The sequence below is a fragment of the Triturus cristatus genome, chromosome 12 (assembly GCF_964204655.1).
Source record: "Triturus cristatus chromosome 12, aTriCri1.1, whole genome shotgun sequence".
Lineage (NCBI taxonomy): Eukaryota > Metazoa > Chordata > Amphibia > Caudata > Salamandridae > Triturus > Triturus cristatus.
The window spans coordinates 420,434,820-420,449,616 of NC_140595.1; the positions used below are offsets into that span (position 1 = coordinate 420,434,820).

Sequence of the window (14,797 nt, forward strand, 5' to 3'; positions counted from 1 at the left end):
TGTCGGTCGGGTTCATTCTGGGTACGTGTCGGTGCAACTCGCGTCAGTTTTCAGGCCGAATCACTGTTTTCCCTACGGCTCGGTCATACGGCTTGTATTCCGTACGTGTCGATTGTAATTCACACGCATTGCATCGTACTGCACGGGTCGTACGGCGCCGGTCCGTGTCGGTCGGTCTCCGGTCCTGGTCCGTGTCGGTCGGTAAGTTTTGCGGCTGGAATCAGAATCGGCCCCTAAATGTGCATTGTGCATAGAACCTTTTTTTACATTTAATTTTTAAAGCAGTGGATTCTAAAGATCCGTGAGAAAGCAGCATGTCTTTAAATGAATGTTATATCATCTGGTAAATTATGTGATCTGGGATCACTGACAAAATATGGAATGCCAAAATATCGACCTGCCAAAATATCGTGGACAAAATATAGAATGCAGAAATATCGAAATCCTATCTGCAAACAGGTAAGTACAAAAATATCGAATCAAACATATTGTTGTAAAAAATATAGTTAGTCAAAATATCGAATGTAATTAATGTAAGTTAAAAAATATAAACATACATTTTAATTTTTTTATACATCTATATATTAACGTAATATTATTAAAATATAATTAATATTTTTAGCGTAAGGTAGCGGGAGGGTAAAATTTACTATTACCACTCCAGTGAGTGCAACAGTAGGGAAAGTGTCAGATTGCGTAAGGGTAAAAATTACTATTCCCAGTCCAGAGAGTGCAACAGTAGGGGAAGCGTTGCATAGTATAGGGGTAAAAATTACTATTCCCACTCCAGAGAGTGCAACAGTAGGGAAAGCGTTGGATAGCGGGAGGGTAAAAATTACTATTCCCACTCCAGTGAGTGCAACAGTAGGGAAAGCGTCGGATAGCGTAGGGGTAAAAATTACCATTCCCACTCCAAAGAGTGCAACAGTAAGGAAAGCGTTGGATAGAGTAGGGGTAAAAATTACTATTCCCACTCCAAAGAGTGCAATAGTAGGGAAAGCGTTGGATAGCATAGGGGTAAAAATTACTATTCCCATTACAGAGAGTGCAACAGTAGGGAAAGCATTGGAAAGCGGGAGGGTAAAAATTACTATCCCCACTCCAGAGAGTGCCTCAGTGGGGAAAGCGTTGGATAGCGGGAGGGTAAAAATTACTATTCACACTCCAGTTAGTGCAACAGTAGGGAAAGCTTTGGATAGCGTAGGGGTAAAAATTACTATTCCCACTGCAGAGAGTGCAACAGTAGGGAAAGCATTGGAGAGCGTTGGGGTAAAAATTACTATTCCCACTCCAGTGAGTGCAACAGTAGTGAAAATATTAATTTGATATTTTATTAAAAATAAATTAATTATCAATACCAATAAAAAATTATAAAAAAATGAATTACCAATTAAAAAATATGTAATAATAATTAATTATAAATACCAAAACATATTTTTTGTAATTAATTACCTATCAATATAAATTAACAACCAATTAATAAATGAAAATAATACCAATTAATAGTAAATTAATTATCAAAACACAAAAAAATCAATAATTAATTATTTACATTTAAATTACTTCCCACCATAGTCCCCTATAAACCCACAACCCGCTAAAAATATTAAATTAATACAATTAACATAATTATCAATTAATCAATGAATACAAATTAATTACCAATTATTACAAATTAGTTACCAATTAATAATTAATTAACCACCAATTAATTTTCAATACCAAAAATTAATAAATAATTAAAAAATACCAATTAATATTTAATTAACAGTAAATTCATTATCAATACACAACAATATTTTCAATAATTAATTAATTACAATTAAATTACTTCCCACCATATTCCCCTGTAAACCCACAACCCCCTACAAATAATACATTAATACAATTAACATAATTGTCAATTAATAAAAAATAATTAATTACCAATACAAATGAATTACCAATTAATATCAATACCAACAAATAAAAATAAATATTTACCAATTACAATTAAATTACTTCCCACCCTACTCCCCTATAAACCCACAACCCGCTACAGAACTAAAACGCAAAATTAAATTAAAAATAATTACTAATTCCTAAAAATTATTATTTAATTTACTATAATTAAATTACTTCCCACCCTATTCCCCTATAAACCCACAACCCACTACGGAATTAAATTATGCAAAAATTTAATAACATAAAATTCATTACTAATAAAAAAATTAAACATACATTACAAAAACTAATATACACTTTTAATACATATACTAACATACAAAACACTTGATATTAATAAAAATTCAATTTTTTTTATGCCTATATTATGTACTTCGATATTACTTACCTGAATTTCGATATTTGTAACAACTATATTATGTCCATTCGATATTATGTCCATTCTATATTTTGTACTCGATATTATGTCCATTCTAGTTTTTCTTCTTCGATATTTTTTCTATTTACCGTGATCTGTGACATTTAATTATGAGTATAAAGATACTCTAACAATAAGTCGCAATTAGTTAATTAAAGATATTCAAGTTACATGTTTTTAATGAGGCGATGATTAAATTAAAGAAGTAATATATAAAAGGCAAATTCCTTATTTTTCATGTTTATTTGGGCATCGACCCTTAAGAAATGCTGCATATGAAGAGGGCTAAGGAGAACTTAAATGCATATCTCTTTAGTAAGGAATTGTCTATATATTCAGCTGTAATCTTATCAAATAATGTAATTTCTTCAAAATAATATTCTTTTTTTAAAACAACATATTTTTTATCCACCTAAAAGTTGAAGGTCCTCCCTGCTGTGACCGATGGTGTGTTTTTACCCAAGAACCCTGAGGAGATTTTGGCTGATCATGAGTCCAACCCTGTTCCCTTTATAATTGGAGTCAACAACAATGAGTTTGGATGGATCATACCCATTGTAAGAGTTATTATTAATTTCATGCATCACGTCTTGTATAGTAATTGAACACTGATTTCATCTTTTGTGTCTAAACCTACTATTTGTTCTCTTCTAGAAAATGTGTAAGCAATGAATTGTTGACCTAGGAAACTCTACCAGATGTTGAAAAATCTAAGGACAGTTTATGCAACCTTTTGCAAAATGTGAACCTAATCTTGATTTTGTTATTGTATCGAATAGATTTGTAGATGTGTTTTTATGCTTATTATTTCATGAAGAATTGCAAAGTTCAAAACAGGAAGAGAAGATAATCAGTACTAGAACTAGAACAAACTATGCGTAAAAGTATTATGAGAATAGGAAGAACATAGAGATTGATTCAGGACATATGAACATCAGTGTTAAAAATGTGAACATAAAATTGTCATGCCCAATGAGTAATCATGCACTAGTCTCTTTCAGCTATGTTTGCCAAAGAATTGTGCTTGTTGAAGTTTACATCGCACGCGGCATCTGTTATGATATACCACAAAAAGTCAGTCAATAAAAGTGAAATATGTATATTCGCTGTTGCTTCTGAAAGCATCCCATGGCAGCCCGAAATAAAAATTAGCTCTCTTGCAGAGCGAGACCCCCCGCCCCCTTTTATATAGTAATCACAGCCATTTTCTTTTGCCTCAAATAGAAGCTAGTAAAATCAAATAGAAGCTAGTAAAATCAAATGAATATCTTCAAAGTATATTTGTGGAATATTGCCCCGAGAATAAAAAACATAATGGGCATTCTTTCCATTTGAAACCATTGATTCATTTAGGAGTAGAAAGCAGCAAGTTTCCCCACTTTGATAATCTGCCTTTCACGTGCCTCTGTTGAGGGCATTTTTTAGGCAGCATCCTTGACTTTACCAACTTGCACCTTGATTATATCAAAATAGACTTGCTTTTCTCAATTGAGCTTTGCTACTTATAATTTGTTGACCCAGTTTTTTTGCAACTTTTTTTTCTGCTTGGCACTCTTGAAATAAACTCCGGATGGCACCAAGGCATTGGGCTAGAGCTAACGATCTTAAGAACATTGGCGTATCTTGACAAGAATTAGAGCTAAAACTTATAACTAGAGCCCACGGAATTTAAATCATAGTTTAAATCATTAGTCTTTAATATTATTTATAATATCTCTTTGTATACAAAATCCTGAATCACTCTAGCATGGAGATACAATGAAATCGGACTCATTGCAACAAGGGTCCTAGCTGAAACAACTAGTGTATTGATTTCCTATCAAGAAACACATTGAAACATAAGGAAAATACACTAAATGGATCAAGATGGCCTCCACCATTGCAGGTCTCAAGAGGGTCTTAAATGTGATTTGGGCAATGTACCATGGGTTATGACTCAGTTCTGGAGATTATAGTTTACTGGAGCTCATTTGCAGTATGGTACAATAAACTCAAGGTCTAGTTAGAAATAATGCTTTAAAAACAATCACCAGTTCTTTACTACGCATAGGGAATGTGGGGCATTTAAATGATGAAGAACAAAATAAACTGTAGCACCTTTTGAGAATAATATATGAGCCAAAACAGTTTTATGATGAATACATGTTACAGCCCTTTCATTCAAATATTCAGATGTGGGCTGTATTTTTAATGGGCTTGTGGGGTAGTTAATGATTTGCCAGTGATCAGTGACTGCTTCAACTAGTTTTCAAGGTAGATATTTCAAGGAGATGGGGTGCTCTTTCTGAGAATGGGGTAGAATCCAAGTTATACTGTTGTGGTGATTCTGCCCAAAAACATAACTATGCATAGGAAATGGGACCTTAGTAAGTAGGGACTGAGTCATCCTACCACCTGAGTACCCATAAGCCCAGGACCGACTAGCTGTAGTGTCTCACTTGCTCTCCTACTCACTCACAGAGAAACACGTGATCAGACACTCCAGAACATAACACTCCCAGATCTCTCAGGAATCACAGCAACAAGACACACCCTTTAGCTCACACTCTCGTACCTGTCCACAATAAGATCTGACAGAGACACGAGAACAGTTGAAAATATTTATTTTAACTAACATGCCCTAACCTGCAGGATAGGTGCCATCACAAGCAGGAACATGCATAATAAAAATACAGTCAGCATAGCAGCTAGTCCATAAATCATGAAGGGAGATATCACAATGAAAAGACTATAGAGCCTAGCCTCCCTCCCCTTGCTAAGAATAAGTATTATTATATATGAGAAGATCTCTGGGCTTTCTCTGCAGACCCCATACCTTAGACTCTCCAAGTGTGGGTCCCTCATGCATATATCCCCATAATATCAAAGTACGAGTTTCCAACAGCAGCTGCATTGGTATGTTTTGTATAGGTGCTAGGGCCTGACCAGAACAGAATAACAAGGGCTATTGTTTATCAACCTTGCTCACAATGTTCAGACTAAACTCCAGGAACTTGCAGAGAACAAACACAGCGGATAGTTCTCATGTGAAAGGAATAAACAAAAATGTTTGCAAAAATAAAGCCATGTAGTAACATGCGCAAAGCTACATCATGGCGGCAGGTCTGATGCTAACTTAGTGATGTCGACAATGTCCCCAACGGCCATGTGACAATACCTTTGGAATGGCTTATTCCAGTCAACTTGTTTTGGCCACATGTATGCCTACTGTAAATGTGGCACCCACTAGATCTACCTTTTTTAATTAGCAACTTCAAGATTCATTTAAATGAGTAATTGCATTTATTTAACAGTTAATAAAGGACAATTTTGGTAATGGTGCAGTAGATAAATAAAACAATGATGCTGAAAACAGCTTTACAGCAGTTTAATAACAACCAAATGAGCACCGCAGCAATATAATCAATTAGAGCAAAAGTAAGACACCCACTTATCCTCTAGTATATAAAGCATAATAGCCAGAGTGAACGTTTCTCATGGAGCAATTTTCCTACTTTCTCTTTTCATACATGTTATAAAATAACTTGCTAACTGCATATCTGTGTTATCAAAACACACTGTAATCACTACTCTGCAAGATCAAAGACCTAGGGGTACATTAGGGTAACGGGCGGATCGCCACCGCCCATATGGCATTGGCGATCAGCTCGCCAAAAACCTCCGCCCGCTTCTAAATTCCCCCGCCACATTACCATGGCGGGGGGGACCTCGGCGGACGGGAAGACCGTCTGCTGGTTTTCCACCGGTAGGCAATTCGCCCGATTGGCTACCGGGCGGAAAAGCAGTTTATATGGTGGCGGTGTCTGGTAGACACCGCCATCCATATTAGTATGCAGGCAGGGACATGCCTTTCACGGAAAGACAGGCAGTTTGTGCCATTGGGTGCCCTTAGCGGGCCCCTAGGGATTCTGGGAGGTGGGGGATACACATGGGGGTACCTATGGTACCCCCCTACAGTTCCATGCACAACATGGCATGCCTTCTTGGCATTGTGGCGGGTGGTGCTGAGAGCACCGCCTGCAGCAATGTCAAGTATGCAGGATGCGTCTGCCAGTGTGGCAGGTGCATCCTAATACCACCAACGGGACCCCAGCACCAATGGAGGGCGGTCCCATTCACCAAGTCCACCCGCCATCCTAATGACCGCCCTAGTCTCTAGTTGCTGAATCATGGTAATAAGAGCAAGCCAATGAGACACCCTAAGACTATGTTTCTTTTAGGCTGAAAATGCCAACATGAGCTCCCAAAAGTGTGGAATAATTTAGGATGGTTCAGGGAGAAGCAGGCTTACAGACACAAGTACTTACAGAGACAAGTTCTGGACCGTCACCTATAGATCTTCCACCATCTTGTGCAACATGTTTTCTTAGTTGACTACTAGTCCACCGGGCTTCAAGATCCTTGTGGATTAGGGATGACTGACTGACTTCCTCGATGCAATTTTGATGTAGGCATAAGTTTGCTGCTACTTACTTTTGTCCTCTTGTTCAAAGGAAAACTATTCAGCACACAGAGTTGTACAGGTTCCTATTCATCTAAGGAAGACCACAGCAGCAATGCTTGCTCTAAATTTAAATGCTGGTTCAAGCCTTGTTCAGAAACAGAAATGCCGTTGAACTTTTCAAAGTCAAGACTTTCTTTTCTGGTGCAGCACAACTTCTCCAAAGGTGAAGGCAAACACAACTTATTCAAGAGAGCCAGTGATTATCTTAAACAAGGACAATTCAAATCCAGGCTAACTAAGTTGGGAGGTGACAGGCCCAAATGTGTCAGGAGATGTGAACGCCAGGAAAATCTGGACAGACACCTCAGACGGGTTGTTTCAGTTGCCACCTAGAAATCTAGGATTAACAGGCTACGTGCACGGCAGCATTCAGGTTCCCAGATTCACAAAGGATAAACGGAGCCTGCAGGGTAACGTCTGTTTTGTGCAATATTTAACATTACTTCCAAAGGTCGGCATGCAAATGGTATTTAGTTTTCCAGCCATAGCATACATGACTATCATGCCACTATGCCTATGATATATACACTCACATATACAGAATGAAGTGAAAGAATCCAGTTATGGTTGACTCAAAAGATATTACAGGGAGTGCAGACAGGCTTTATTCTCACCAGGAATATGAGTAAAAAGTCCAGCATTCATCAACTATCAGTTCTCCAGAGCCATGTTTGAGAGTCAGTAGACATCTTTGCTTATTGCAGGGGTACAATAGGTGGATTTTGAGGTTGCAGATCACCGTGCTATACTGGGAGGACATTGAAAACATTGAGGACCATCAGTGGGCTTCAGCATTGTTAAGTACACTGAAAGAAAAACACTGGACAGGACGGTACAGCTTTCCTGCCATGTGAGTACTCCCATCCTTGTATGCTCTCACCAACCTGAGGTAAGGCTGAAATATTAGAAGAAGAGTTGAGAAACTCTGGTGCTATCCACCTGGATATTTGCACCATACCATCAGAAATGTATTCAATGCTTGCAATATTGCCGTCAGATCTGTCCCAGCTCCGGTGCTTTCAATACAAATTGTTACTGTTGGTGCTTAGAAGGTGCATAAATCAAAGGTTATGTTTTGAGTCATCCAGTACAAAATAGGTCGATAGTAAGAAAGGGTAAGGACAGATTCTGATGCTTTGTTGCAGCTTTCTAAGTGAGCACCTCTACCATCATCTCTTCTCCTGGATGAAATGAATAGAAGCGCCAGCCAACTCTGTAGAACAGAACCTGAATCAGTTGGCCTCCCTGGATTAACAAGATGATAGCTGTTTGAGTGATTGTAATCCAAGGATGTCTTTACCATGGTCTCCTCCTAGTTTACCTTGGAAGGTATTTATAAGGCATGTTTGCCCTCTGTAGGAGTCAAAGGAGAATGCTCCACCATCCATAATATGTAGTGGGTTTCATCATTGTAATAAGAGGAAATATTTCCCTAAGGAAAGCAGTGCTTATCAGAGTCGATACCACTCGCCAGTCAAATCCTCCAACCATGATAGTTATTAGGGTGCCATCTACAGAGATTCATCCAGTGAAGATCTTTTGATTACCTATTTTCCTACAGTATCTACATAAAGTCCAACAATTATGATAAAGGACAGTTCATGAGTAGCCTACTTCTCATATAAACATACAACCTTCAGCACAAGGGAGACCCCCTGCTCTGTGTACTCTGCAGGGAGTCATTTTTAATTGTACATTTTAGGATCATCATGGTATGCTGCACTTCTAACCTCTGGTTCAGCACATTTTCAAAAAACACTAAAATATAGTGACAGGGTAATCCCCAAATTAGACATTAAACATATTTTGCTACTTTGTAGAGTATAGAAACCTATGTATGAATATAAATGTCTCAGGCAGCATGCTTGAGCTGAATGCTGTCTGATTCTTGAAAAAGAGGCATATGACTGAGTAGCCCTGGCTCACTGATATTAAAGGTTTTTTAACTAGCTCTGGCTTTAAAATAGAACTAGGGCAGCACAGGATTAAACACAATAACAATTTGAGAACCCTCGCTCCATATACTGCCCCTTACTCTCAAGATGTTTATATGAGAATTAAACTGCAGTGAGGAAGATACTGGAGTGATCTGGTGATCTATCCACTGGTTACCTCGTTGTAGGAAAGGTGTCTGTCCCATGTGATGGGGAAACATGATATATGGCTTTAGTCACAGAACAGTATGAGAGACTTAGATTAATTGGATGCTGAGGTGCAATGCACTGTGTGCATGTGAGGAAAAGGCACGACTGGAACCCCAATCCCTACCTGGTACCGTGTTCCCGGAAACTGGTGCAGAGCGAGGGCATGCGACGACGAGGGGAAGTGATCAAAGGGTTAATCCTTTGACCTCCCCCGTGCAGGTTGAGATAAGACTGCCTTACTAGGTAGCCAATCAGTGGAGAGAGGTGACCTTGAAGTGGAGGAAAGCCAGAACAACGCGGAGGATGCCGAAGAACAGCGTGAAGACGGGATCAAGACGCCGAACGCGGGGAAAGAAGATTCCACACGCCACCTTCAGGCTCTTGAAGATAGAGAGGACTCAGAAGACGACGTTGCAGAGAGCTGGTCCAAGGACTGGTGGACCCCTCAGGAGAGCTGATAAAGCGCTGCCGCAACTCAGGAGAGTTGCAGCTATCGTGGTGAGTGCTCGGACAGGGGAGGAAGGGGAGAATCAGGTGATACTTGACTCCTTCTCTGTGTTTGGTTTTCCCGGTGCATGAATCTGACCAATTATAACGGCGTTTACATCCTCACAAGAGTCTAAGTATTTTTTTTGTTTTCTCTCTCGCCTTTATTGTCCGCACAAAGCCTCCACCCCGCCGACCTGAATACATACCTACCACTAAGGCTGTGTCCCCCCCCGGGCTCCATAGAGTAAAGACAGGGAGGTGAAGAAAAGGGGAACTGGAGTGCAGGTGTGGACACTGTCCTTTCCATTCCTTTCACAACTTCTCCCCTCCACAAAATCCTACAGGCTATGTGCACCTATACTCGGTTCAGCAGCGGTCTTTTCTTTAGAAAAAAATAACAAAGGAGGATCCTGATACTTACCGCCTTCTCTCCTGTTTTCTTCTGAGTCCATCTCCGGTCCTGGAACCTAGAGAAGAATAAGAACAGAAGAAACGTTGAAAAAGCAGCAAACAAACAACAAAGTCAAATGGCGACAGAGCATCACTGTGGGACAGAAGTACCCTGGAAACCACCCTAAATTACTGAAGAATATAGGAAGAGAAAGGACAAGGAAAAGAAAAAAAAGAAATAAGGACTGAAGATTGACTGAGATTTGTTTTCTTTTTTCTTTTGTACACTTCAACAAACAGCCACAATTGAGCCCATAGTCCGGCCTCCTAAATTTTGTTTCCAACCATCCCTCCGACAGTGCACTTCTCACCCGTGCACTGCCCCTGCATTTCAAGGTTGTAGAAGAGTGGTCAATGCTATCATTTTTGTTAACCCGAGGAGTTGCCACCAACACTGTTCACCAAAAGAAAATATATTTTAAAAATCATACTATCTACACATGTAACATAATGGACTATTTGTGCAGCACATTAAGAGAATGAGCCTTGAAATGCTTTGTCAAAAGTGCAGTGTATATACATACCATTATTATTATTATTCATTCAATCAATATCAATCAATAATACACTTTACTCGGTTCATAAATTAAACTATAATAGCATACATGTTCAAAGAAAAATACTTAACGCCACAGTATATGATCTTATATGAAATCATACAATATTAAAACCACATCAGGTAAAATATATAAAAACATCTTTAAAAGGCTTAATTACTTAAAATACATATGTGAAAAACATCTTTAAAAGGGCTCGGTTACTCAGAGTGCATTGTGGCACGTGAACAGACAGCTGAACAAAGAAATAAGCTTTCACAAAGGCAGCATTCATCCTCTGATAGTGGCTGGAGATGATGGTGAGCCTGGACACAGTAGCGAAGATTCCTGAGCTTTAAAAAGGGCACTATGTACCTCCTAGTGTAGATCCTCTAATAATCACAAAAAAAAGAGAAAGTGGAGCATTGTTTGACCAGAGACATTATTACAAGGACAAACCTTACTTTTCAAATTTTGCTGATATCCAAGCGGAAAACAGAGCAAATATTTGCTCATATCTGCTCTAAATCAAAATAATAAAGAGCGGGCCCAAAGACGTCTAATGTTCCATAGGTAACTAGCCAGAGAGTTATCCAGGTTTAGGTTCAAATATTTAACTATTGATAATTTCCCCCATTCTACAGTATCCCTGGTAGCCTGGAAATGAGCAAACAATAAAAATTGCATTTGTTTTCTATCAATATCAATACATGAGGGTGTATCAATAAAAATATGGGATAGGCCAGTCTCGGCTAATAATTGTTTGACTTGCACCAACCAGGGAATCAAAGGTCCCCTGTCGCTAGCCAAACAATCCCTGATTATATCCCTGGTTAGACCCATCTCTTCCGTTTTCCATATAGAGAACCACTGAAGACAGGGTTTCATGCAAATATTATCACTTAAGTAATTAATACCCAATTCCTTGTGGCAAATGTATTGAGGAGTGGAACGGGAAACCCTCTGAAATTTCCTGAAAAAATGGTTTTCTTCCCTTTGCAGAATTTCATGAACCTTTAGGCTCCAAATTTCAGCCCTATATGTTGCTATAGGAATGCATTGGGCAGTGTAAATCTGTAACAATGGTGCAAGCACTGTCCCTCAATGGGCATGGGAGGATAAGAAGTGAACCTACAGTTCTAGTTTATTTTGCTCTACAATTTGATACAGGAAAAGGTGTCAGTGACTACCAAACGATAAGTACCTTAATGAAAGCTCATAGGTTTGGTGCGATTGGGTCCACAAGTCATAACAAATGATTTACAGTAATTTGTTGTTAAACCAAGGTTATGCAAAAAAGACACAGGGGATCACACTAACAAACATAGCGCTATAGGGGTGCGGGCAATAAGAGCAGCGTCATATGCATTTAACAGAATAGGGAACGGCTCATCATTGATTTTAGGGACATCAGGAGTACATAGATTTAGTTCAGGGGTGTGTTTGTTAATGTAAAGAATGAATAGCAGTGGGGCAAGTACACAACCTTAGCGGACTCTGCAACCAATGCTAAAATTATTCGATACCTCCTCATTCTGACACAACCTACCCATTGACCTAGGTGTTAGTGTGCAATGTGCAATGATATCAATAGATAGAAATATTTTGGATCCAACTCAAAAAGCAATGGCCACAATTTTGAATGAGTGACACAGTTAAAAAGGCCATTGATAAAACCACAAAAGCAAGGACAATTGAAGACTGCTTGGCCACTGTATACTTTCTAATACTTAAATTCAGAATTTAACAGTGTTCAACTGAACCAGTGCCAGTCCGAAACCCCTACTGGCATGCATTTAGAATATGATTATCTTGAGCCCATTCCAGAATTCTTTTGTAAAGGACTCTTCCTAAAATTTTGGTTGGGATGCCAAAATGGGGCAATAACAATGCAGCTTGGATCGTTTGCCTTTTTTAAAATTGGGACGATCACTGAGCTCACCCACGAATTCGGAATTGTTGAAGTTGTTAAAAACATTTGTTAACAGAGGTGCCCATAATTCTGATTTACATTAGGTTAAATCAGTTGGGACTCCATCTGGCCCTCGGGCTTTCCCCCCTTTACTTTGCTGGCTACTGATAGTTCATGGACTGAGACCTGTATTGACAGGGGCTCATCTGATGTGGCTACCCTCATGTATAGTGAGCCTGAATCTGAGGTTTGATAAATCATGGAAAAATGAGTCTCCCAGGCAACCTATTTATACATGTATTATTATATGTCTTTCCTTGTTTTCATAGGCAATGAATATATCTCAATCTACCTTGAAAGAAGGATTCGACAGAGAAACCGTCTATTCATTCCTCCGGATGTCTACTCCACTTCTGGTAAGCCTCTTATTATTTAACAAATGTCACTGCGTTTCTTACAATATACATTACTCCGTTTAAGCTTTTCAAACATTGTAAAACAGTTTGTCCCTCATTACTTTGTCCCTCATTACAAGTGACTAGGTATGTTTATACTAATGCAATAATTATAGCATATATCGTGGAAATCACATCTGGATTTTGGTGCCACACATGGTGAGGGCAAAGTCAGGTTAGTTTGCACTGCTCCTGCTGTCTGCAATCGCAGGCCTACTGCCATTGTTTCTTTGGGTCAGTCAGGGTGGCACAACCAATACTGCAAGCCCTGGGGACTGCTTTACCACCCATGCCCTGGGTACCACTTGTACCATATACTAGGGACTTGTAAGTGGGGTACATTCCTTGTCAATTGGGGTTGCCAATTTATACATAACAATTTTAGGAAGATAGCACTGGCACCTGGGTCTGGTTAGCAAGCCTCGGTGCACTGTCAGAGTTGCAATACAGCATCTAGTTGGTCCAAATGGGGTCACAAAGTGGGGGGCATCTGCAAAACGCCCTGGAAATCACATCTGGATTTTGGTGCCACACATGGTGAGGGCAAAGTCAGGTTAGTTTGCACTGCTCCTGCTGTCTGCAATCGCAGGCCTACTGCCATTGTTTCTTTGGGTCAGTCAGGGTGGCACAACCAATACTGCAAGCCCTGGGGACTGCTTTACCACCCATGCCCTGGGTACCACTGGTACCATATACTAGGGACTTGTAAGTGGGGTACATTCCTTGTCAATTGGGGTTGCCAATTTATACATAACAATTTTAGGAAGATAGCACTGGCACCTGGGTCTGGTTAGCAAGCCTCGGTGCACTGTCATAGTTGCAATACAGCATCTAGTTGGTCCAAATGGGGTCACAAAGTGGGGGGCATCTGCAAAACGCCCTGTTTTCTTATACCTCTAGTAAAGCCTGACTGTTCTTTCCCACACTATCAGGACTGAGCTAAGGATTTACTAGTGCAAATCCAAGGACCATCTATGGGGTTTGTAACAGTATTACAGGGTAGAGCATAACCAGCATTACCACAAAATATTCCACCTTCCTACTATGGTGGCAGCGGTGGGGATCCTAAACCCTAGCATCAAAATAATTTTTACAGAATTGTTTTAGATTTTTTAATTGGATTGTTCGGGCCCTGTGCAGACCCCCATTCCAATAGTACATTTTAAAAGGCTTAGGTGAGTTAGGAAACGGTTTTAAAGTTTTTCAAAAATAATTAAAAGGTCACAACCTCCAAGTAAAAAGTTAGGCACAATTGAGGCTAGTAAGGTTCTCGACTTGTCAGTCATCCCAGCCCTGAGGATCAGTGATATGAGGGTTTTGTGCAAAGCAAGGAGCATTAGCTATAGTGTAACAGCTAAAAAGGAGTAACCTATGAGAAAGTTTGAGGAGGTAGGGCCATTCCTTTGAAAAAGACCCTGAAGAAGATGAGGATGATGCCCAAGCCAAAAGTGGATAATGATGGGAAACAAAGTGGAGACCACAACTCTCTAACCTTCCCTAGACCTCCTTCGCCAGTAGGAAGTGACAAGAGTCACTCTAGTAGATCCCCCAAATGATAAGGTGGCAGGAACCCTTAAGAATGAGCTTGAAATTCCCTGCCTGGTGGAGAAGAAGCTTGAACATGAGGAAAGGAGTGTAGCCCTTGAGGTAAGAAGGGTAAGATGAGATTGAAGCCCAAAGATGGTAGCAGCAAAACACATAGGGAGGAAGAGGAATCTTTTGACCCTAAAATCTCAAAATGGATTCTCCCCAATTTTAGTGATGGTGATGACATAGACAAATGTTTTGCAGCCTTTGAGAGGGCCTGCAAAATGAGAAGGATAGGTCGTCAACACTGAAGGTTCTCTACTTTGGGAGTTATTCACTATAAAGGGCAGAGATAGACTGCTGACTCTTAATGAGGATGTGGCTGAGTCCTATCAGTATATGAAAGAGATACTCATAA

At 39.6% G+C, this 14,797-nt stretch overlaps 1 protein-coding gene across 2 annotated transcripts in view; it reads left to right on the forward strand.

Moving 5' to 3' along the window:
* LOC146776044 (fatty acyl-CoA hydrolase precursor, medium chain-like) overlaps nucleotides 1-14,797 on the forward strand; it is a 316,465-nt gene that overhangs the window by 242,480 nt on the left and 59,188 nt on the right. For both annotated transcript variants that reach the window (XM_085638270.1, XM_085638271.1), the window contains exons 9-10: nucleotides 2,782-2,919; nucleotides 12,727-12,813. In XM_085638270.1, the coding sequence (XP_085494396.1) occupies nucleotides 2,782-2,919; nucleotides 12,727-12,813 (225 nt within the window). The remainder of the gene's footprint in view (nucleotides 1-2,781; nucleotides 2,920-12,726; nucleotides 12,814-14,797) is intronic.